We start from the raw sequence: 26,226 nt of genomic DNA on the forward strand, positions 1-26,226 counted from the left end.
CTTTCTTTTTAAATGAATTTCAAGTATATAATCACTTTTATATGTCTCTTCCTGTGTCTCGGTATAATACTGAAATAACTCCAGTAACATCTTTACTTGCCTAACCTTTATACAAATCGACGTTTTACTTAAAAAAAAAAAAGTTAACCTTGGGGGCTCTAAGGAGTAAAACCAAGACTCCAATCATCTCCCATAAATCCCTGTTTATTAGTGTAGCACCTTCATTAAAAATTCTTTTTGTTTCTATGATAGCCAAGGGCTTAAAAATTAGTCACTTAATTCCCTGCAACTAGTGACTACTCTTTTCTGGCTACTGGATTACGCTGTCTGTTTTGCATTTGCTCTGGTAAGACAGGAAAGAAAAGTGATCGTATCCAGGGATCCTATTAGCAGAGAGCCCCTCCAAGTCAGTTTCACCTGCATGAGATCGGCTGGGATATTTGGTAAAAATGTAGATTCCCAGGCATTGCCTCAAACTAAGAATCAGAATCATTGGGGCTATGATCCAGGAATCCTCATTTTAACTAGCTCCTCAGTGATTCCCACGCACTCCCAAGTCTGAGAAAGACTTCTTTATAACAATGATTTCAAAAGTAAGAGTATGTACCCTAGGCACAATGCAAGATGACCCACTGAGATGGGAGAGGACTGCATTAGAACACTTTACACACATACTTTTAATCTCACCCTTTTACATTTCTATTTTTACACATGTAAACACAGTACAATGACATATGCATATTACCTATAAATATGTATTCAAATATTATTCACATATATTAGAAGTATATGTAGTTTTTTACTAATTGGGTGAATGATAAAAAGTTTGGGGACAACCCCTGTTAAGTATTAAACTTTTACATCTTTCTTAAGTATTAACATCTTGCATGTTTCTACCTGCATACTCTACAGGCTGCATCTCCCTTTGTCCAAATGACTTGGGGCTGGCATCTTCAAAATGCTCGGATACTAGATACTTAGGGAGAAGCAGCCTTCCCTACAAATTCCCATCAGTTTATAACATCTAGCATTAGCAACAAATTCTATTCAGAAGTCAGGCACTATAACAGATAACAGAACAATTAATTCAAACCTCTAATAAGACATATACCTATCATTTCACATTTTTCAATCTCAGCTTAAAGTAACCTCACCTGAACCATATCCCAGTTCATTTCTAAAAACATAAAATTTAAAACTTTCTGCTCTTTAAAGATTCCAAGAACAAAAATTCTTAATTGGATGTATTAAGTTTATGTCTAAAGAAAATACAGATATCTAATATTAGAAAGTATATCCAAAAATTAAAGAGAATGCAATCTTCTCTTTCTCTAAATTGTCCATCTTGTTGAATTTAAAGGGCTAAAAATTCACCAGGAGCTCCCCCAATTTTTAAAAATTCTCTTTTACCTTTTTACCCAAACTTTGAACTTACCAATTACATGTTTCTGTAAAACAAGATCAATGATCCGTAGACAGATATTCTCTAACTGCTGAGTAACCTAAAGACAAATTTTAAACTTTTAGTTTAAAATTCATTATGAGAATCCTTAAGCTAATCTATAAATTTAATATTATCCCAATAAAAATATCAACAGGACTTTTCTGAGAGGAGAAATTGACAAGTTAATTCTAAAGTTCATATGAAAAATTAAACATGCAAGAAGAATACCAGAAAATTCTGAAAAGTAAACCAATGATGGAAATAGAAGTTAAATCCATAATAAAATTACAAATTAAATTAGTTCCTTACCTCATATTTTACACCAAAATAAATTCCTAATGGATCAAAGATTTCAATGTGATAAAAAAATACTAGAAGATATAAAAGAATTTGGGTGTAATCCTCAAGAGGAAAAATAACTCAAAGCCCAGAAACCAGAAATAAATATATTCAGTCATGTGGTTTCAAAAATTAAAAATTTCTGCATAGGGCAAGGGGAAGTCAGGGGGAAGATAAATGAAAAATTGAGTGAAATATTTTCAAATGATATCACAGACAAAGATAAAATTCCCCTCACATGAAATCAAATCAACAGAAAATAAAGCAAAGGCTATGAAAAAGAAGTATAGATGGACCTTAAGCTTAGAAAAAGCTGTTCATTCTAATACATAATAAGAGTACAAATTCTAAGCACAAGATTAACACTTTTCACCTATCAGACTGGCAATGATCAAAAAGTAGGGGTCGTACATGGATCTGGGGAGTGTAAATTGGCACATGCTGTGAAGGACAAGTTAGCGATATCCTTCAAACTTACTCACACATATATCCTTTGACCCAGCAATTCCACTTCAAGGAATCTGCCCTCCAGGCATATTATTATATGTGCAAAATGACATGTCTTTCATTGCAGCAATGTTTGTGATTATTAACAACCAAATATCCATTTAACAAGGGATAGTTAAATTATATCCATAACAACAGACTGGTTAAATAAATTTGATGTATCATACAAAGGGGGATTATACAACTATTAAAAACATGTAACTTTAGGGGCCAGCTGGTGGCATATGGTTACGTTTGCACACTCTTCTTCAGTGGCCTGGGGTTGATGGGTTTGGATCCCAGGCATGGACCTACACACTGCTCATCAAGCCATGCTGTGGCAGTGTCCTACATACAAAATAGAGGAAGATCTTAGCTCAGGGCAAATCTTCCTCAAGCAAAACAAGGAAGATTGGCAACAGATATTAGCTCAGGGCCAATCTTCCTCACACACACACACAAAAATCTATTTTTAAAAAAATGTAATTTTATTGACTAATATGGAAGGATCACCTAGCTATATTCATCAATATGTGATGAAAACTGTATGCTACTGTTTTCATTAAAGAAAAATAAACATACTCACTTTTTGCTTGGATATTATAATAGAAAAGTCTCTGGAAAAATACAAAAAACCTGGTAAAGGAGCTACCTCCTGAAAGGAGAATTAGATGACTGTGGAGTTGAGTGAGAAGGTGAAATTTCACTGAATATCTTTTCACATTTTTTTAATTTTTCAACATACGAAATATTTTTTAAATAAGTAAAAATTAAAATCCATGTTGGATTACATTTTTCATCTAAATCCTATTTTGACTTTCAAGCATATTCTTCTAATAGTCAACCTAAACTACTATCTTAAAGTTCAAATGATCCAAATGTGTCAGTGTATTTAAAATCATTAAGCAAAACTGCCTATGTTTGAGCACCTGTTTTAGATTTCTAATTTTGGTCTTCACAGATTAAGTATTTGTACATGTATTCACACACATATGATTCCTTTTAAGGAAATACTGTTTTCAAAGTTTGCTTTTAGTAAGCCAAAGTTCAAAATCATAGGACAGGCAATCAAGAGACTAAGATTCCAGTCTTTGTTTGCCTCTAATTATCGTTGACCTTGGTAAAGCCATTTAGCTGAAGGCTTTAAGTGTTTTCCTCTGTAGGTAAGGAAGCTGGATTTGATTAGTGCTTCTCAATTTTAACTCATGCCTTCCTTGATAATGACAATAAGATCGCACACTCCTTTAACTTTATCTGAAATTCAAAATAAATTTGATATCAAGAGTAAAAAAATTAAAACAAAAAGATAAAACGCTATTTCGTTTTCAAACTAATCCTGCTGCTCATTCTACTACTGCCCATCCTCCGCACACACAGAGTTGGGAAAACTCGACTAGGTGATTCCTAAGGTCTCTTCAAATTTAAAATACAAGTTCTACATGTAAGGGGAAAAAATTATCCTTAAGAATACTTGTTGTAATTTAATTTGGAACATTTCACTGTTCCCAAGAGGTCCATACAGTTTCAACAAGGCTACAAAAGTAAAATAATGAATGTGGAAATAAAAATTCACAGTAAGCCTTTTAGGTGAGGGAAGGCCTGCCCAGAAGAAGAATCTCGAACTGGTTTTATGAATCTGGTAATCTTCCATTGGTATATGATAAACACAGGATAAACCAAGAGCCACAGGGTTTAGCAATGCTATTTAAAGAACCAGCACCTGCTCCCTCAGTTCCCGCTGTATAAAACAAGAGCTGCCATCACTGCCAAACAAGTCAACTTGCACTCACAGAAGTAACGGACACAAATCTAATTTGAGGTAAGGAGAGGCTATGGGATACTTGGGGAGGAGAGCAGCAGGTTTTAGGTGAGGATAAATTGATATCAGAATAACCTGACTGAAAACCCAAAACTTTATGACCATGAACAAGTCTTTTGATACCACCTGAATCTAGTTTTCCACTTCTGCAAAATGAAACTACCATTTACCTGCTCCATCTCATGGCGATGTTAGCAAGATTCTACAGCTAATGGATGTGAAGGCACTTGATAATTGTCTGCACAAATTCTTATCCCAAAATTGTTCTGGAACGCAGTTTAGGAGAGATGACAGTTAAGCTCTTCTTCCCTTCCATTCTCACAATATTTGTTACATCAGAATTTTGTTCCATTATTTAATATTTGCCACCGTGATTGGAATGGCTATCACTCTCTCCCAAGACTAGACTGTGGGTTCCAGAAGACAAAGCTCACATCTTATTCAATTTGGTATTCCCCAAAAACCTAGTGTGGCATATAGCAGATGTGATGAACTGAACTCAGATTAGTACAAAAGGATATATTATATATTTTACAACTACATGTAGTATTTTCCCTCAATCATTTTAATAAGGGTTTTTAAAATTTGGGAGTAATTTTTAAAATCTGGCAACATAACTAAATACCAATTTAAAAGTAAAGACTTTAGAAGTCATGCCCATTGATGATATAAATTTTAGTTGTTACTATAACAACATAAGAAAACACAAAGAAATCCCACCTCTTTATGATCTTCTACAACCGTCAAGATAGTATCAATGGTATGTAAAATTCCCATCGCCATTACTGTTTTGTCTTCAATTTCTTCATATTCATCACTTTGAAGAACTTTGCCAAATATCTCGGCCTATGAAAATAACAATGAAGGAAATGAGTTTCCAGATTCAAAGCCCAGAAAGTGAAAATTAGAAGGCTCACATCAAGTCACATCACTACGAAATCTCGGAATATTATAGATAAGAAGAGAGGATCCTAATTGTTACTAGATTTAACTCTAACTATGGAAATTAACTGCTCTCTGAATTATTGGAGCAAATATCTTTATATTAATATTTCAGTTACATATAAAACTGAACTCAAAATTTTAGAGTTTTTAATTTATTTAGATTATTCACGGCTTTTATAGCAAACTGACATAAAATCTGCCCAGTCTTACCAAGTGTTGGGTCATGTCAACAGCAATGGAGGCTACTTCTTGACTGTATTCACATATCATCTTCTGGATCACATTAGTAACATCATCATTTTCTGTCTCTCTAACAATGTGCAACAGCTCCTGCATAATAGGCCTCACATGAGGCTTCATATATTCCTTAGCTAATGCAATAAAACAAACAAAATCAGTAAAAAATTAGCCATTCACAAGTGGTAAAAGGAATTAACTTGGTCACCAAGTAAAGTGACACAGGGTAACATATTCTAGATACTTCCTCTGTGGTGAATAAGTTACAAAACTATACCAAAATAATCTTCACCAATATATCAATTTTCCCATGAGTAATATAGGGATAATCAGTCCTGCACAAGAAAGAACTGTCCTGCCCAAAACGCCAACAGCCCCCACTGAGAAACCCTAACGGTACATATGCTCTGCCATCAGCATGACCTACAGAACATGAATATTGACATCAGGATACAAGTATAAAAAATCATGTACATAAAACTATGCCCAAGACTGACAATGCCCATTCCCTGCCCCACCCCATCTCTACCCACCCACTTCCCCACATATCCTCATACAATATTCTGTCCTCCCGTTGAAACCTTGTTGAGTAGAGGTAAACCTGGTTCACCTACCTCAGAAAGCTGAATTGATTTTCAAAGGTTTATTTGAACTTTGAACAGAATATTCTTCTGAATAATAAAATGAGATATCTGTGTTGTCACTCACCAGAAATACTACTTGCTACTTTCAGAACGAGCAGAATCCTAGAATCCTAGAGTTGAAAGGAATCTTGAAGCCGTCTAGTCCAACCCCCCTGCATTTAAACATGCGGAAACCTAAGCCTCGACAGATCATGTGCCTCACCTAGGTTTACAGGGTAAGTTAGTAGCACAATCAAACTAGACCCCAGGTCTCTTGATTTTCAGTCTACTCTAGCGCCTAACCCAATCAACTTGTTTCCTAATCTAAAATTTTTCTGGAAATCAGTCAATAGAAACTCCTAAAAAGGGCAAAAATAAACTCCTATAAAATTGAAGGTAGAAAAGCTCAGAAATCCAAACCATGAACCTTAAGACTTAGAAAACCATCCTTATTAGGGAAGGAAGTGAAAAAAACTATTTGAGAAGACCCCCGTCAAAAAAATAAAACAAAATGAACCTTCTAAAAGGCATTTTTGGTTTTACCTTGTGTCTGGTTAGAAATTAATGACTGAAGAGCAAGGGCAGCCTCAACTTTGACAGGCATCTCCTTATCCTCAATCAGGCTCTTCTTGGCTAGTTCCACTGCATTTCTCAGATTGAGCTCATTGTGAAACTTCAAAGAACTGAATGTATGAAGTACCCAGCAGGACTACAAAAAGAAAGGAAGTAGAGAACTATTAGGATTATGGCACTCTGTAATAATGTCACACACATAAGAACTTCTTACTAAGTAAAATATCATTAATTCTACCAAGTACTATTTGTTTGGTTTTGGAAGGTAGCATATTAACCTTAGTTGCTAAACTTTTCGATTTCCCAGTCTTTTTATTAAAACAGGCAGTGTCATTACTTCTGAATTACTTACATACGATAACATTTTTTCATAGGAAAAAGAAAACAGAGCCAAATTTAAGCGTCTCTGAAAAAAGAAAACCTGTTTACACCTTTAATAAATATTATGATTCATAACTAATTTATTATTTATATGTAAAAGCTACCACAAACCTATGTTTGACATTCATTTGTTGGCCTTCACAGCAAACAAATGAAACATTCTTTTCCCTTACACTAACTGGTTTAGCAAGCTTTCTTTTTTCACTGACATAAGGTATGAAGAACTCTAAATCTTGTATAGATTAGCAGATTTTAAACTAGTAGACCACAGAATCATACTACTACTTTTTTTTAAATTCTCTATGTGCCTAAAACAGAGTCAACAGTAATTAATTTGAATTACTAAAGACTTTTATCCAGAGAATTACAATTCACACAGCCTGTCAAAGGTGGCAGCCTACCTATAAAAACACTTATCTGCCCTCCACATCTCTAATCGACATTTGCCCAAATATTTCTCCAGCAACTATCATCTTCGGTTTACAAATGTTGCAGAGCGTACAAAGTATTGTTAATATTTGTTGTTTTTAGCAAGGCATTTTTTCCCTGTGGATGTAGCTAGAAAGATAAATACTAGGCTCTTGAATTAAAGTTCTATTTTTATTTTTCCATATAATATATTGATTCTAGAAGTAACATACACTTAAAACACAAATAATTTTGTATGGATTATTATTTTCTCCATTTTACTAAGGCATATCTACCTAATATACTGGAAATCATAATTAAGTTTTTAGCCAAACTAGAATTTCATGCTGTTTTGCATGCTGAGAATTAATCACTTTATGAATTTACATTGTACCACTGCTGTGACATCATCCCTCTCACTGCATGTTTTGCATCTGCAGCAAGTGAGGCTGAGGGGAAAATGAAAACAGCTGAAACTAAAATCCATAAATCCCTTTATTTACTAGTTCGTTCTTTATTCAGTTTATGTGACCATAAGGAACATTCCAATTGATTTTGTCTCAATTTGTAGTGAAAGGTCGATTTATCCAAAAACATTTAATTCAATAATTATCTCACAAACGAAGATTTTAAGGTACATAATGGAAATATGGAGAACTTACTCTAGCTCGAAGATACCCCAGGTTAGACAATAATAATGGAAACACATGATTCTGCAGCAACAGCTCCATTTGGTCCTTGAATAAACTTTTCTGTTAGGAATTAGAAATTAAGTTTCAACTTATCAATGTCTTTTTCACAGGTAAAAATTACATCTGATAAAGTATGTTTATTATGACTAACTCTTAATATACCTCTATTTACAATCTTGTAAAATTATTTGACCTACATATCGCATGTTTTAAAACAAGAATTTGAAACTGATTGATTTTTATAGAACCAAATAACACTAAAGCCAATTTGTAGCCTTTTTTTTACATAGCAACAATTCCAAACTCAAAATCTAACAAATAAAAAAGTCAAATTTTCTTTTTAATTAAAGAAACAGGTGACAGAAAGAAGGATATTTACAGTCAACTCATTATGCAGAAGCAGTCACCAGTTTTAAATGCTCCATAACTTTCATATTCTCTCATTTGCCTATACTTCACAGCTTTATTAAGTAAATTAAATTTTGAGTAGCTTGACCTTCAATAGAATATCAGCTAGGGAACCAATCACATGCAGGGCTCCATCTTTCTTCCTAGGGTCAAAGTTCGGGTCTGTTAGGATTTGATAACAGAATGCCATCATTTTTGGCAATACCTAAAGAAAGAGAAAAATCCATTTTAGTCTATATGAGTTTTCAGTACCCTCCTAAAGTATTAAATATGATGCACAAATTTTCAAAAATAAAGCCATTTTATTGTTTTATCAAGCAATTATAATTAAGAAAACAAAATAACCCTTTTCCCTTACTAGGATAGAAAAACATTCTTAAAGTGACAGATTATAACTAATAATATAATTTTTCAAATACTGGAGGTATACTAGAGTGTCAAATCAACACAGGCCACCCTTCAGTTTGATATTTAAAAAAAATAACTGTATACCTCTTTTCTTTTCTTTGCAGCAGTATACAAGAGAGTCTGGGCCGCTGTGGTGGGAGAAGCATAATCTTCAAAAATATCTAAGATTTTTAAAGGTTAAACCATGTTAGTAAAAAGACAATTACTTATTATAGATTTTAAACCTGATTGAGCATTATTCCGAAACCAAGAAATCCATATTTGACACTAATTTACAGCATTAAAAACCTAAGGATATATCATCAGTGCTCTCATGCACAACAATGTTTAGCAAACTCTACAGGTCGTCCTTTTAAACAATCATATTAAAGAAAACAATACATATTAGGCATATCTGTTTCACTGAGGACAGGAAAAGTGCTTTATCTCTATCAAAAAATAACAAAAATTTATTTAGTGCTTACTATGTGCCAGGCACTGTTCTAGGCTCTGGGGATACAAAGATCAAACAAAAAGGGTTCTCATGGAGCTGACGTGGTGAGTGAAAGAAACAGATTATACACAAACACACACACACGTACATAACGGGTCAGGCTCAGAATCAATGTAACCACAGAGTAAGCACACAGAGAGTGACAGGGTATGAGGTGCAAGTTTAAACGAGGGCTCAGGGAAAGCCTCCCCAATTCTCTGTCAAAGTAACATGTAGGCAGAAATCGAATGAATGAGGGAGGAAGCTCTACGTGGAACTCTAACAACAAAGCTCTCCAAGCAGAGGAAACCACAAGCGTAAAGCCTTGAGGGACTGCTAGGACAGGGCTTGACTCTGTCCACAGGTGGGATCAGCAGGTATTCCACAGTATTTACTGAATATATATCTATTTAAAACACATGACTTCATGTCACGAAAATTTTCACAAATTTCAGAATAGGCAGTTTTATCTAAGAATCTGAAAAGTTGAACAATGTCTGATATGTCCACATTTAAATATAAAAATAAAACCAAATCTAAGTCTTTGCCTCAAAATGTAAAATGCAAATGTAATAATACTAATAACTAACATTTATTGAGTACTTTCTCTGTGCCAGGCACTATACTAAGATTTTACAAGCATCTAGCAACTAACGCAGTTAGCTCATGTGTATTATCCCACTTAATCCTCCCAACACTATCATCATCACTTGTTTTATAGCTGAAACATTGCATCTCAGAGAGGTTAAGTAACTTGCCCAGTCACGCAATGAATAAGTGACCAACTCAGCATTCACACCCCGTCTGCCTTAACATCAAAGCCTGAGCTCTCATTGTTTTTACCAAATCTAAAAACATTATTATTAATATCAGTCAATGCATTTAGATGCATTTAGATAAGAATGTTTCATTTATATAAATAACTGTAAGTTACAAAAATATAAAAAGAAAACTAATGCTATAATTGTTCTCCCCTACAGTCAGCCAAAAGTAAAATATACATATCAAATGACAACCTCTGCATTCTACTCCACAGAAGGAAATGACTAAGGAAAAAGCACTTGAGTTAGTCGTGAGTTATCTATATTCCCTTTTAATCAAGAAAATGCAAATTCTGTCAATCAATACTCACAGCTCTTAATTATTATATTTCTAAAAAGTGAGATAGTATTTCATTTGATATGAAGAGTAAGTGAAATAATGGTTGCTTTCTGAAAGCCAAACAAATACCCTGCACATTCAAATCACACAGGTATTACAGAAAAGCTAAACACTAAAAGAATGTCTTGAAGAAGATAGAAGAAAGACTGGCTAATCATTCTGCTCCTAGGAAAACAAAAGCATTAGGAAGGGGAAAGAATAGATCATGTTTATGTGTAATGGTTTTCAAAGGGAAACGGTAGAACAGAGGGATAAAGCAGATGGTAAATATTGCTTCTCATTCGTTTGCTTTTCCTGTACTTTGTCTCCAAGAGAAGGGGCACTTCCTTACCTACTCGATCAAGTAATACTAAACACAAAGCACCAGAAAAACCACATAGCCCAATAATCCAGCATCTCCACCAGCAGGCTTGACTCAAGTAGCTAGAGACACCAGGCCTGACGAGGGGAAGGCACTGCACTGTCACAGCACCTGCAGCAGGCCTTGGGCAGTGCTAGTTTCATCAACTATTTATTTCAACATTTACCGAAGGCAGACTAGAGCCAAACACCAGTAGAGGAGCATAGAGGTGTAGAAGGGATGGAGAATGCAAATAAAGCAAATAAAGAAGAAAAAGTCCCTGCTCTCAGATATCTCTAAGTTGTGGGTGAACCAGAGGTACACAAATAACATTTTGCTAGATTAAGTGCAGAAATATTCCATGAAGCAGTTAATTGAAACTGGGGATCAAAGGGAATGAACTCAGGTAACTTACACAGTTCAGCAGCTTCCAGGAAGATCCAAGCTAAAAGGACCCCAGAGACCTGGGCCACACATTGGGGCCACCTTAGGAAATCTCATTCCCTTGTAGAATACTTAGCCCCTAGGATAAGGAGGCAAACTAAATTGGGGCACTACTAAAATATACAGAAATCCAAAGGATCTCCCAGACTGAGAACAACCAATCTACAAATGGGTATCCCAAAAGGCACAGAAGCGCATCATCAGAAAGTCACAGACGGCTCCACGACTGCTTCAGTGCTCGTGTAAGAGGAATGGAGAAAGCGGCTTTTCATCTCCCACACCCAAAGGCCTCGAGTCCACTGGTTCCCCAGAACATCAAACTCTCAGGAGTTTGGGTTTATCATGCAAAGCAGAACTCTGAGAATGTAATAAAGCAATAAAATCTGCATAAAAATAGAAATTTAGTTCTATTACTTTACATGTCCAGGAACTGATAGAGAATAAAATCATCTCAATTACCAAATTTCATCCGTATATACTCATATGGATCTTCCTGCCACAGCTCTTCATCTTCGTCTTTATAACACATCACCGAAAAAATCACATCTTCAGAGATATTCTAAGAAGAGAAAAAGCAAAACAAAACAACAAATACATACAGGCTATTTAAATTTGGGGAATACCAATAATGTATTTACTGACGGCCTTTATGATGTTAGTTTTCTAAACTTATATTAATCTTTCCGTTAAGTTGGCATTGGCTAAGGTGAAAGCAGGAAAGCAAGAGCTGGGAGAGGGGGGTAAAGAGTTAAACACGAGATTGTTTAAACACTGATTAAAGGTATAAAGAAAGAGATGAATGTAAATGCTATCCTTTGAAGCAACAGCAGGGATAATAAAGTTTACTAACAAATGAATATTAAACATACCTTGATTCTTTAAGGAAGAGAAATAAATACCAAGTCAAGGTTATATTTACTAATGTATTTCTTATTGTGAACATTTTTACATTTCCACTTTGGTCCTAAATGTCAACATATCAACAATATTAAAATTTTCTTCATCCATTTTCAAAAATATGGATTTCGGGGTGGGGGGGAATCACATCTAATAGCTTCTCGGTACACCTCTATTAATGCTCTACTAAGCCCTTTTGTGCTCTAAGAACTACATATATAAAAACAGGATCATTTCTTATCACTTATTCAAAATTAAATAATTCTAAGAGAAAAAATTCAGCTTAAGGACCGTGTGAAAATAAGGCCCAAGGCATCAAGTAGAGAAAAACATGCTATCACAATTTACCCTTACTTTACAGGAACACAGTAAATAAAATGAAATTAGTATCTTTATCAATTGCAAAGAAATGATCACTGTTTGATCAAGGGGATTAGGCAAACATTATTAAGATGTCCACAGAAAACAATGCAAAAGATACTGTATTTGTAAGACCTATAATAAGACAACACTAAACAAACTGTATCCTGGACACCAGAGACAAAGTAAAAGAATTTATTTTCCTTTTTAGATACCATCTTAGAGATACAGAATTTAAGAATTCATAGCTCAAGAGGAAAAAAAAAATTCAGTTCCTAACATCTTTGAATTACCCAAAACTGTCTGTATGCAAATAAGAATTTACTTATTAATGGCCCATAATTTTTCATTCTCATTTGTTCTTTAATACAATGCTGAATTCTACCTTTAAGTAAAAAAACTGAAATAAAAACAGGAAACTTTAACTTCTGCTATAGAACTTAACAATCCAAAAAGAGAAATAGAAACCTTGTTTGCTCATACCTACAAGAGAAAATAGTCATGTATCAGGCTTCATTTCCTGCAAAATAACACAACTTGTAGAGCCCTGGCAGCTGTTTTCCAAATGCTATCACACAAGATAGCTCATTTGATGCAGCAACCGTTAGATAAGAAGGGTAGGAAAATGTTGGCTGACTTAACAGAGGAGAAACTGGAGCTAAATGAGATTCCAAACAAGACAACTGTATCCAAGTCTTACAACTCATGAAACTTGAAGGCCTCACTCTTTTCAAATACTGAAATTTTCAAGCCCTTCATATCAGATACAAGACTGCACTCACTGGAAATTATTAATGGAAACAAAATATATTAAATATAAAATATAGGATTAGTAACACTTACTTTGTCTAGAAAACCTAAATTAACCAGAGAATCATTTTGGAGAGCTGTTCCCTGACACCAACCTGTATGTGTGGTTTCATCTGCTTCCAGGTCACAGAATGGACAATCCCTTGGTTGAGATAGTTGAAGGCTTGCTGAAGAACACGGGGTGCAACATACTCTTTCTGTCTGTATTGGTCTAAAATTTTTAGTAGTACCTACAGGAAAACAGGAGGAGAAAATATACAACATAAACAATTACAAGGTTAAGGGGAGGGGCATTTTAGGCATGACATAAAACCCAGAATCCATAGAGATAAAAATTAACAGATTTTTAGGGAAATCAATATTTTGTGAGAAAGCTCCTGGGCAGTTTTAATTATTAGATGGATTCATGTTATATTGAACTAACAGGTGTTTCACTGTGATTCCCAGCCATTTGTCCTACTTCTAACCTGTAGAAACACTCAGAGTAAGTCTACACTCTATTCTGCATACTAGCTCTTCAAGTAAATTAAGATTCCTGTTAAGAAAAATAACAGATTTGACTAAAGGAACATTGAAAACATCTGTACTGCAGCAAGAGATACCATAACACATTTTAATATTTGATAAAGGTACATTTCAAATTGGAAGGGAAATGATAAGTCATCCAAAAGAACAGTATTGGGACAAGTGATTAGTCCTTTGAGAAAAAATTAAGTTGGCTCCCTAACTAAACTTCATACCAAAATAAATTCCAGACAGGGAAATATTTCAACAACAACAACAAAAATGAAAGCATAGAATTTTTAGAAGAAAATGTGGAAGAATTTTATTTTATAAACCTCAGACCTTGGAAAGTCTTCATAAACATGGTCTGAAATTTATAATTTCAGAACAAGAATTCAGTTCAAGTTATGTAAAATTCAGGTTTATAAAATTTATCAGATGTCCTACCACTGCCTAGATGCCCCTTCTGCAATGCAGGCTAAAAATGAATGTTACTGAACATGGTTCTTCTTAATATAGTTGTGACTCATGCAAAGTGGAGTTGGTGGGAGAAAAAACACAACAGTAAAGGAGAGAACAGTTTTGTTTTCTTTTATTTTGTTTGCTGAGGTGCTAATCTTCCTCTATTTTATATGTGGGTGACCGCCACAGGATGGCTGACAAGAGGTGTAGGTCCATGCTCAGGATCCATACCCATGAACTTAGGCTGCCAAAGCAGAGCACGCTGAACTTAACCACTAGGCCACGGGGCCAGTCCTGAGAAGAGTTTTTGATTAAAAAGAAAAACAAAAAACTATTGTTAAATACTAGGAATATATACCTTAAATAACCAAGGTACAAATAGTTTATGACATGGATGCAAAGGCATGAAATTTAAATGTGTACGTGTACATGACACTGGAAAAACTCTACTGAACACACTTCCAGAGAGCATCAACTTTAGGATATTTAATGGGTTTAACAGCAGTGGGAAGAGGAGAAGACAGAGCTGACCAGCTTCAACTGCTGAACAGATAATATTATTCACTATTCACAAATTTTCCCTATAGACAGTTTCATGGGCCAACAAAATAATTTGTGAGAAAATTATAGCTATAGCTTTCCTAAATTGTTGCAAGGTACTTTTTAGAAATGATAACCCATAAAATGATACTAGACAAAATGATAACTCATTAAAGGAAGTATTCCATCTAAGATGACAGGTTTGAAGTACTTTACATCATTGACAATAAAGACTGATATGCGTAAATTTATAAAAATCTAGAAACATCATCTATATCATTAAAACCTTTTACTATGTATGATTAATCTTTGCTTCCTCAATATGGTCCTGACACAGCCAGTGCTCAATAGCTATTAAATTTTATTTGTTGAAATAGAAACAAAAATATCATGATTCAAAAGGCAAGGCAGATCAACCGATCTTCATACTCATTTGTCCTAAACATTAATATCAACTTGGATTATTTCTCAAGAACTCCTAATTTTTACTGTGTAGAATGGTTCCCAAAGTTCCACAAAAATGTATAAGTTCTCAGCTGAAAGTCTTAACTTCTGAGCTCAACTCCTTTTAAAATAGATCAATTCATATTATATAAATCTTCTGATATAAATGCTTAGAACAAAGGGGTGAGGCCCAAAGAAACAGAGGGCAAGAAACTCGTAAGAGGTCAGTGAGAACTAACAGAAGAATCCAGTCTCATACTGGTGACCGCTACACCAGTACCACAAACTTAAAAGGCTTGAGTCCAGTGTCTAGGAGCCTGGAAGGGCACTTCTTGTGGGAGCTGCCCTAGGACATTCGGGTTCTAAAACTGATTGCACTGTGTTAGATTCTCAGAGCTGCCATTTCATCCCCTATAAATCTGCAACATATTAATATGTTTGTAATCTAACTTTTAAAGGGATAGAAATGACTTAATTACTTTCAGTAGTAACCGTCCTTCTATTTAAAAAGCGTTAAGTTTATTACCTGCTGAATTCCCACTGCATAGGTTTTCAAAAAGAATTCAGAAAATTCAAAGTACTCTTTTGTGACATTTCCTGGGCTTCCATATCTTAAAATACAAAGAGAAAATGTTTAAATACTGTAAATTTTTAAAACAAAGCATGCTCACTAGTTTAAATGCAGTCCCTTGTTGAAAGATCTATTCTATTTGGGCAGGAAACTAACTTTCCCCTTTTTTCACAAGCCCCAAAATGAAATCATGAGCTGTACTTAGACTCTGGCCATACTTAAAATTTCAGACAGGAGCTTCCACCTACTTAACCAAGAGCTCCTAAAGGGCAAATATTACACATAAAGATATGTTATATCTGACATATTTTCTTTCCAATAAATGCTTCTATAATTAAATTTGACTAATTTTCCTATGGATCTGAGTGGCCAAGCACCTTCTCGTACAATTCCTGGATATTTCCAATGAACTAAACAATGTCATTTCTCCATTCTTTACAGAAGAATAGAAGGACCCAGAGAAGACTGTCCACCTCATTATGATCTCAAAGCCAGTGATCAGTTGAGCCTGCTTTAAAACAGAGAGTGACTTTCTGCCCTCTGTGGCTCTAAAGACAAATCATCATATATCGTGGAGCATCAAGGGACATGTCCAGTTTTATTATATCCAGTAGGAGATACTGACTGACCATAAGATCATGAATCTAATAAACAGAATTACCGTTCAAAGAGACGAGCTACAATATGCAGTGCCCACTTCTTACATTTCCACCAGACTAGTTCTGGTCTGTCATCCTCATCAATTTGCAGAGTCTCCTAAGAGGACAAAAGCACTCCGATTAAATTTCTGCATTTAAAAGGGTTTTTGTGAGTAACAAAGACAGAATAAATCTTGACATAGATTAAGTAACATTAAATGTCAATTTAGGTTGCCATACAAATGCAAATCCTTACTATATAGATTGCTAGGTAGGAACTAAATAAGCAAAGCAAATTTCAACTAATCAATGCTGTTGTTCACATTTATCTCCTATCTTCGAAAGTTCCAAATAAGTAGAAAATAAAATACAAAACATCACGACCCTCGAGGAAACGCTCTAGGATGACAGAAAAGTTCTACATCTTGACCTGGTTGATAGTGATACAAGAATATGTTTGTCAAAATTCACTCAACTGTTCACTAAGTTCTGTGCATTTATAAATATAAATTAAACCTCAACATAATTGCTTCCAAGATAAGGACAAAGGAAGGAACACTGCACACATTTGGAGACAAGCTTAAATTTTAAAATATTTGATACAATTTAATTTAGCTAATTTGGTTAGTTATTTGAGTTCATTGGATAGAGGAAATACAGTATCACTGTTATTGCAGATAAAAATGAGACTCCATCTTTCACCTATCAAACTGACAAACAGAATTTAATGTAACAGACATTCTCAGTCACTGCATATCAAAGTATAAGCCAGTGCGCTGTTTCTGGAGAGCACTCTGCAAGAGCTGTCAAAGCCTGAAGCACAGCTAGGAGGTTATCCCAAGAAAATAATCATGTATGTGCATAAAAATTTAACGTCACCCTTATAGTTAAAACACTAAAAAAATGAAAACAACCTAAATGTTCAGCAAATGAAGCATTCAACACAAATGAGAGTATAAAAACCACTCATAATTATAAAGAATATTTATAATAGATTTTAAGTGGAAAATGAATTTTAAAACTGCACCTACTTATACCATTTTTATAAATTAAATATGGTTGTATATAGATGCAGAGAAAAAAAGACTAGAGGAATAAATACCAAGTTTTTAAGATGCTTTTTATCATTTTTAGTAAGATTAAATATGGTTATTATTTTATTAATTTTGCTTATCTGAACTTTCTGAAAATGAGTATGTATCATTAATTATTTTTATTACAGAAGTAATTTTTTTCCCCAAATAACAGGCTGGGACAATAAGTCAGTCCACCACAAATATCCCAAATCCAAGTTTTCCCCATTTGCCCAAAGAAGAGAAGGCCCTTCTTACAGGAGGAACAGTCCTGTCAATAATAGTTCGGAAGATCTCCATCCATGCTGTCATGGTTTGGTTATTCACCAGCTGAAGAGGCAATGCGTACTGAAAACAAAAGAAGAACAATATCAAACAATAATTCCTCCTGTCCAAAAAAATCAGCAATGTTATCTATTTTGGAAGGTTGAAATATATGAAAAGGCTAACATTTGACCATGAAAACAACTTCAGATGGCTCAACCTAAAATTTAACGTAAAATAGATCTATAAGCACATACACGTAAATTAAAAATTTTAAATCTAGAAGTATACATGTCATGAATTATTTCTCTGGGCTACTTTTTTAAATGAAAAAAATATTTAACAGAGTAAGGTCTCATTTAACCAACATAAGATTCTAGATAAGTGATTTGTTACCATTTGTATGTTAAACTTTTTATTTTTCCAGCTTTATTGAGAGATAAGTGATCTGTAACACTGTGTAAGTTTAAGGTATGCAACGTGATGATTTGATACACATATATATCACAAAATGATTGCCACAGTAAGGTTGGGTAACACCTCCATTACCGCATATAATCACCTTTTTTTGTGGTGAGAACTCATTTTAACCACTTCAATGAAAATCTCTACTTCATGAAACATTCATGAAAGGTTTTTGCTATTACTTTCCTCTACACTGTGGCATAATACCACAGTCCACTGTGTCACACAGTGTGCATCGCCCTGCTACCCTGTGAGCTACAGCACCTCTGCATCCGGGCACTCCAAAATCTGCTGCTTGCTAAGGACACAATGATGAGTAAGAGACATAGTCTCTGTCTTCACAAAGCTTACACTCTAGTTGGGGAAAAACACATTTAAACAAGGAATGACAATGTGGTGTGATACACAGTACAGAGAAAAGCAGTACAATATTGATAAAGGCGCCCAGGAGGAACACCTAATGCACCTGGTAGTGTCAGGGACAACTTCCTGGAAGAAGTGATATGCCAGCTGTGACCTGGAGAAAGAGCACAAATTGACCAGGGCATAAAGGGGAAGAAGAGTGCTCCAGGCAGAAACACACTATTCGAAAGGCTCAGAAGTGAGAGAGGGCATGACCTATTCAGGAAGCTGAAGGAATTTCCCTGTGGCTGGAATGTAAAGTGCAAAGCTAAGAATGATAAAACATGACATGGATAGCTGAGGGTTTTGTAGGCATGTGAGGAAGTTCACACTTTGTTCTAAGTGCACTGGGCCGTCCTTTGCGCTTGAGACAGGGAACAGAGAAGGAGCAGACTCACAGTTGGGGGACAGTGACAATGAGTTCACTTTTGGACAAATTAAGTTCTGAAGTATGTACGGAATAGTCAAGTGCCCTGGACACAATAAATATTTAATAAATGCTATGTAGACAAAATCAATTTAATTGTATCCTACCTCTTAAAACAAATTTTTCTGCCTCTTCCCAAACTGTCCACCAACTTCTTTTCACTTACATTATATCACTGTTAATTGTGCCTTTTAAAACCTTCTAAATTTTTGCTTCCAGGATTCCCAGCTGGAGAATATTACTATAGTGGCATATAAGAGATTACCAAAATGGTTAAGAATGTTGCAATTTTTCATTGGGTTTTTAGGTTTTTGGCATGTACATGTTGAGAGAAAAAATTTCAGATTTTGCCCTCTTAGCTAACCAAATGGAGGTAGAGGCTTTGGGGAAATTATTTCATTAGCCTCTGTCTTTCTTCCGGATTCCTGGCTATGCTTCTCCCAATGGGAAAGGGAAGTCTAGCCTCTGAGTAAATGGGATATTACTTTCTCTAATGGCAAAACTTCTCACTGAATAAAAAATGTTTGCCTCAGAGTCCAGTGATTCTCCTGAGGAAGATTTCTGAACAGTGCTTTAACAAAACAAGAGCACCACACATCTTCCTTTCTCATTACTTACAAAAATAAAGAGGGTGAGGGAATACGTTTTCCTAGTATCCTGGTTTCTTCTCTCTTCTCAGATGTGCCTCCTTCCCCTCTTCCTTCTCCCCCAAAAAAAGCTGACCTGGAAAAAACCTGAGACCTGCCTCAGACTGTCTCTATTAAAAGTTTAAAAGATGAGGCTAAAAATACAAATCTTTTTGAAGGTAAATATTTTGAAACAGTACAAAAGTACTTAAAAGTCAGATATGAAGCCAAGAACAAAACCAAACTCTCTTGGCTCTTCAGCTCGATAAAACTACCCTCTTGCCATGACTAATTGAACCAGAAAGCATGTAATAGAGCTTTAGTTCATTCATCATCAAACAGTTTAGACCAACGACAATTATCCTTTCTCCACCCAGATCTAAATAATTTACCCAAGTCTTTCAAGGATTCAATTTTAACTATTTTTATATTTAAAGCACTCCCTCTCTAATTTCTCTAATTATTTTTTAGATTCCTATATTAATATTCTTTATAGCTTTCAGATAAGAAAAAGGAAGTATTTTAAAAGGAGGAAAATGAGGCACTAAATGTTGTTAGCTTTAAATTGGGTCAAAAACAAAGAAACTCCCATCAGTATGATTTCCCAATAAAAGAGGGACACTCTTCTTGTCCGTCCTCTTCTCCTATAATCTTAACTCATCTACAGGCAGACTGCCATGGACAGATCAACCCTGGTTCTTCCGTTCCCAGCACTTCAGACCCTGGAGCCAAAGGCGGATGGACATTGACACTCTGCTCTGCCTCTCAGATAACCTCGGACAAATAAGTTAATTTCTGTGAGCCTGTTCCCTCATAAGAATTATTTTTTAGGAAATATATGTAGGAACATGTAATAATTTTTAATAATAACTGACACTTATCAAGCACTTTCTATGTGTCAGGCAGAAATACAAGGCACCATATTTATCTTCTGCAAGAGAAACTTACCTGAACAAGTGCATAAAAGATTTTCAGAATCTGCTTCTGTAGTAATACAGAACAGTGTGAGGAATCAGGAAGGAGCTGCATGATTTGCTGCTGAATACGAGGCAGAAATATTTGCATTGCTGCTATCAGAGGTTCTCTTTCCTCTGCTTTCTTATATCTACAGGAGCAAAGACAAAAAGAGAGAAAGATAATTTCTCCCCCACAAAAGAGGCATAAACCATGAATGAAAAAAATATATTCTTTAAACTACATAAAGCTAACAAAACAAAAACCTTCCAAACACTGGCTTACATTTTGTTTGGATTGTTAGAATAAACTTGGAAGGAACTTTGAAAAAGCATGTCCCTGTTTTAGGCAGAATACCTATAATCTTTCTAGAAGAGCTAGACTAGTTTAAAAGAATCCAAGATGGTTTTGCAACTTTCCTACATGAATTTTTCTAGTACTTAAATTAATTTTCATCATACCACAATTCTTCCTATAAAATATAAGTTGATATGCCACTTTAAATAGACATTCCTACTATAGAACAAATAACAGGGGGAAAAAAAAGATTTCTTCTTGTACTATCCTAAATTGAGAAGTTAAAATAGTTTACAAACTTATGTGCTCTTAAATCAGTTTAACAGCTATAAATCTAAAATATTCTCTGAAAATTCTACAGAGTATGAACTAACTAAGGAAAACTACAAGACTTCGCATGCAGGAGCAGCAATCTTCTCAGGGACCAGAAAGCAATGCCCCCAAATGTGACACTAGTCCCCCTACCTCCCAAGCAAGGTTTATGGAAAAGAAAGTAACTAGCAAAGAAACTAACATTTTCTATCTTGCATCCAAATAGGTAAATGTTTGCTTTACTTAATAACGTGCTCACTTGAAGACAAATGTTAAGGTACCCCTGTATCAGAGTTTCCAAGGAAAGCTATTAATAACTGGTCCTCTGAAACTAACATAAGTTTGAGAAGCACTGCCTATCATATCATTGCCTTAACGATTAGCAAAGGACATTAGCAGATTGAAGGTGCTTTGACTAACTATAGTAAATAAACATGTTTAACTGCGTTTAACCCAACATTTCCCAAACTAACCTGATTCTGAGCAACACCCATAGCAGATCCCTCTATGCAATTTAATCCTTTCTAAGTAACACAAGGCTGGTATCTTCACCCAACAGAAATCAACTTACTCATATGTCTTCACCAGTTGATACAGACATAATAAACTGCCAAGCCAGCTTCCACTGCTCTGTGACTGCAAGTAATAGTCTATCTTGTCGACTACTGCTGGCCAGTGACCAGGGAAATCGTATTTAATGATGGCACGGAGACACATTGTTAACTGGACTCTATAAGGTGGGGGGAAAAAAGTCCAAAATCTAAGTAGTTATAAATACCAGGTTTCAAAGACCTCTAATATTTCACAGAAAAGCACTCTAACTCGCATTTACCTACATTATATAGTCATTTATCTGCAGTAGGGGGAAAAAGAGCAGTCCTATAAAGAAAAAACTCCTCAAGCTCAACTTACTGAAAAGACACAGAATGGGTGATTTCCCAAAATGAATGAAACCTTTCAAATGGTCTTCTGCTAAATATAGCTTTGTAAAAAGAAAAAAAGAATTTAAAAATAAATTCATAAAAAATTTTCAAAAAGAGACAATGAATCCAGCTCAGCTCTGCAAAATTTCTCAGCTTGTTATATTTGGTATTTTGGTTTCATATCCTAAGGGGGAAACAAAACAAAAAAGGTATTGTATCATATGAACTGGAGGAACTTAGCCTAAAAATGGTCAAAGTAAGTAAACAGAGGCCTACATAGCGGTGGGAAAGGTCTCTGTGAGCCAAAGTCTTGAACCATCCATTCTCAGTAAACAGCCAACACAGAATGTTGCACTTATCAAAACTTCCTGAGAAACAAGTTTTTGTACTTTGAGTATAAGAAACAAGTATGAGCTAGCAATTCCCGAAGAAGAAAGTTAAGAGCCTTTTTCAAAGAAATAAAAAGAAAAAAAAGCAACGGGAAAGACATAAAACAGAAAAAAATAAATCCTTTTAATAAAGCCACAAAGTTAAGTGATAAAAGATACAATGTCATAACACTTAGGTCAGTAATCACTTCCTCAATGGGATCCCAACTGTAATTGGGAATGAAAAGAAAATAAGAGAAAAAATTTCTCTTCTATAAACTATCAATATGCCCCTATATGGTCATTTGCAGATGGTTACACGGTGAACCTGGCTAAATTAGGATTCCATAGTGCCAAAAAATACGTGTGTTCAACTGAACAGCCAATAACTTGAATTCACTGAAATGAAACAAACAAAATAATGCCTTTTCCTTATGTTACCAAATCTATTTGATAAATTTCCTTTACAGTACTTTTAAATAAACTTCGAAAATATTTCTTCAAGCGTGATTACAGTCAAGCCTTCAGGACATAAAAGCAGCAAAGCCACAAAGACTATCTCATAATAAAGATAAAGCCCTCCTCTGGGCAACAGCAGCTGCTCCTAAACAGCAAACAGGTCATATCTGTGTGCAACAAAACTGAAACTTTGCATTTTTTTAAATTTCATCTTCAGCTTGACCCTCTCAATCCTTTCTCATTCCAAGACACGCAAAGAATGGCTATGAACGGCCATCCTTTCATACATTATTGTGTACAAGCATTGCAAGATTCAGAGAGATCTGAAAACATAAAGATTTTGACAAGAAATGGACACATAATGGTACCATGGAGAAGCCAGAGTTAGGGTGGCATTTGGGCAACCAACGTGAATAATGGTGATTTTTCTTTAATCAGTACACGAATTTTCTCCTCTTAACTAACAAAATAACTGCACAAAGAGGAGCTCAATATTCATTCTCCTTCCTCAACACTCCCCTCACACTTCCGTCCTTTTCTACTGCTTATGTCATAATGTACACTAGATGCTCAGGGATAAAGTTCTAGCTAAGCTCTTGACATTAAACAATTTCATTCCCCTACCTCAGTTTCATCTATTTCCCTCCTTCCTTTTCAAAACAGAACCTAATTACTATGTCCGTGTTCATGTTCATGTTGAAAAGAATCTGGTTCTCCCATTTTAAGACTGCAAAACTTGTACAAGTTGACGGCTATGCTGTCCAATAGGAGCAGCCACTAGCTACATGTGCACACTTTAAATCAATCAACATTAAATCAAAAATTCAGTTCCTCACTTACACTAGCCACATTTCAAATACTCGACAGCCATCTATGCCACATGGCTACGTATTGGACAGTGTGGCTGTAGACTTCATCACTGCAGAGAGTCCTACTGGACAGTGCTGCTTCACAGCACCTAATCTGAATTTGAAAATCAGGAGACAATTCTTCCAGTTTATACTTGCTCTATCCTATCTTCTCCAAAGGAAAAGATAATCAGTTCATAAAAATGAACAAAAACATAGGTAAAGTGTTAAGAAAAGTGGTAAGTTAAAACTCCCAGAAGTCAATTTCCCCGTATCAAGAAAAAGAAAAGCAAACAGTAAAAAGTCAAGAGATCAAAATGAAGGAACATAGGTTATTTACATAGCGGGGATTTATACAATTTTAGTTAAGCATGATTTTTGCCTTAATTCTTTTTGTGGCAACTTACGGCAACTAAACCTTTTACAAAATATTCTGGGGCAAAGACAAATAAGTAAAACAATATTCTTTGAGTGCTCATCTTCATTACTTCACCTCTTTAAAAAAACAAACTTGAGGCTGATGATTCAATCCCCCCCCCCATTTGTGTCTTTCGTGCTTCCTACCAGTCATACAGATCCAGCATGATGTACCTCACTAGATCTGGAGACCGAATGATTCCTTCCACAATGTTATCACGTATTTGCTGGCGATCGTTTTCATGAATGTTGAATGGAAATATTGCTTCTCCTGGTGGAGGTTCTCGGTCCGGCCAGTACTGTGTCACCATGTTCTTCAAGTAAATGGCAGCTAAGTTCGACAAAAAAAAAATTCTAATGTAGCAGTATTGAAAAGATGGCTTTAATTCAGTTTTACAGAGTGTGAAAGGCTAAGCCCTTCAATGTTAATATGACACCCAGCAAAAATGGAGAATCTTACTGCTATAAATAGCCAAGTGAGGAAGGGAAAATGGATAAGAATTTAAAGCTTTCTCTTTAGCTAGTAAAGCAAGTCTAAGCAGAAAACCTTTCATTAAATCAAGCTCCAGAGATCACATGACAGAAAAATGATCTAAGAATCAAGGAATCCACTAGGCATCCTTAGACGAAATACAAAGTGGTCTAAATGAGATCCTATTAAATGTACTTTGAGGGGCCAGCCCCATAGCCGAGTGGTTAAGTTCGTACACTGCTTTGGCGGCCCAGGGTTTCACCGGTTCGGATCCTGGGCGCGGACATGGCATGCTGAGGCAGCATCCCACATGCCACAACTAGAAGGACCCACAACTAAAAATACACAACTATGTACTGGGGGGCTTTGGGGAGAAAAAGGAAAAATAAAAATCTTAAAAAAAATATATACTTTGAGATCATAAGAGTCGCACTGTTCACAGTATCTAATAGTGGATTGACAACAGGTGAGATTCTGCTGTCCTTCAGGTAAATTGCTTATTTCGTTTATTTTCTTTCACTGGCTACTACCCTGCCCCACCATTTTGAAATATCTATGCTTTTCATATTATTTGGTAATTTTTATCCAACCCTTTTGAAATATTTACCACTTGTAAAGATAATAATGGAGAAAAGGACATTAGTCTTCAAATATTTTTGGAAAATCTCAGGAAACTTCTTATCTGTTTATTTCTATCAAAAGACATAATCAGTGGAGGCAGCTCAGTGGCATAGTGGTTAAGCTTGTGCACTCCACTTCAGCAGGCTGGGGTTCACAGGTTCAGATCCTGGGCACAGACCCATGCACTGCTCATCCAGCCATGCTGTAACAGCGACCCACACAGAAGACTGGCACAGATGTTAGCTCAGCAATAATATTCCTCAAGCAAAAAAGATGAAGATTGGCAACAGATGTTAGGCTCAGGGCCAGTCTTTGTCACCAAAAGAAAAAAAAAAAACATAATCAATTATTTTGTTCCTATACTTTTTAACCATATTCAACATTTAACAAAAGGCTTCTGAGAGAAACAGGCTGACATGCTGCTACAGGGTTTTGATAGGGAATATGCAGCTTTCTAACCAACCCAGCTGAACAGTGAATGTAAATAAATACTTATAATGTCATATTCTTATACAGACATAAGAAAAAAAAGATGTAATCTGCAAAGCATTATAACTTTCTTCCCTTAAATTTCTCCTCTCTCTTCTTCCCCTAACTCCTCCCTTATCTCAATTTTAACATAAAACTAAACTGGCTTGTAAAAGCATTACACCACAGAGAATAAACCAACATGTTCTCCAGTGGCTATAACACAACAGAAATGTAATAAAATTATGAACTTTTTTTTCATTAGTTTTGATTCAACAAAGTTCTGAAAAAGATAATTCCACCTAGGATTTCTGCTTGGATAAAAATGAAAATTATTTGAGAGAGAATGTGTGTATGTGTGTGTCTTAGTTTAGGTTTTTGTCTTACTTGTTTTTAATTTAGACCACACAGGCTCTGAACTAAG

General features: G+C 35.2%; 1 protein-coding gene across 8 annotated transcripts in view; it reads right to left on the reverse strand.

Moving 5' to 3' along the window:
- IPO8 (importin 8) overlaps positions 1-26,226 on the reverse strand; it is a 58,604-nt gene that overhangs the window by 22,905 nt on the left and 9,473 nt on the right. For 5 of the 8 annotated variants that reach the window (XR_011440008.1, XR_011440007.1, XM_023643312.2 and 2 more), the window contains 15 exons: positions 24,416-24,572; positions 21,798-21,956; positions 20,612-20,768; positions 17,738-17,827; positions 16,430-16,524; positions 15,724-15,808; positions 13,343-13,477; positions 11,640-11,739; positions 8,848-8,924; positions 8,444-8,560; positions 7,918-8,007; positions 6,437-6,602; positions 5,244-5,404; positions 4,809-4,934; positions 1,436-1,502 (listed from right to left, as the gene is read on the reverse strand). Coding sequence is in view for 6 of the 8 variants with exons in the window: in XM_023643312.2 (XP_023499080.1) it covers positions 1,436-1,502; positions 4,809-4,934; positions 5,244-5,404; positions 6,437-6,602; positions 7,918-8,007; positions 8,444-8,560; positions 8,848-8,924; positions 11,640-11,739; positions 13,343-13,477; positions 15,724-15,808; positions 16,430-16,524; positions 17,738-17,827; positions 20,612-20,768; positions 21,798-21,956; positions 24,416-24,572 (1,782 nt within the window). In the remaining 2 variants the exon portion in view is untranslated. Of the gene's footprint in view, positions 1-1,435; positions 1,503-4,808; positions 4,935-5,243; positions 5,405-6,436; positions 6,603-7,917; positions 8,008-8,443; positions 8,561-8,847; positions 8,925-11,639; positions 11,740-13,342; positions 13,478-15,723; positions 15,809-16,429; positions 16,525-17,737; positions 17,828-20,611; positions 20,769-21,797; positions 21,957-24,388; positions 24,573-26,226 lie in introns of all 8 variants that reach the window. The other 3 variants (XM_070271180.1, XM_070271178.1, XM_023643313.2) reach the window with 2 other exon arrangements.

This window comes from Equus caballus, chromosome 6 (assembly GCF_041296265.1).
Source record: "Equus caballus isolate H_3958 breed thoroughbred chromosome 6, TB-T2T, whole genome shotgun sequence".
Classification (NCBI taxonomy): Eukaryota; Metazoa; Chordata; class Mammalia; order Perissodactyla; family Equidae; genus Equus; species Equus caballus.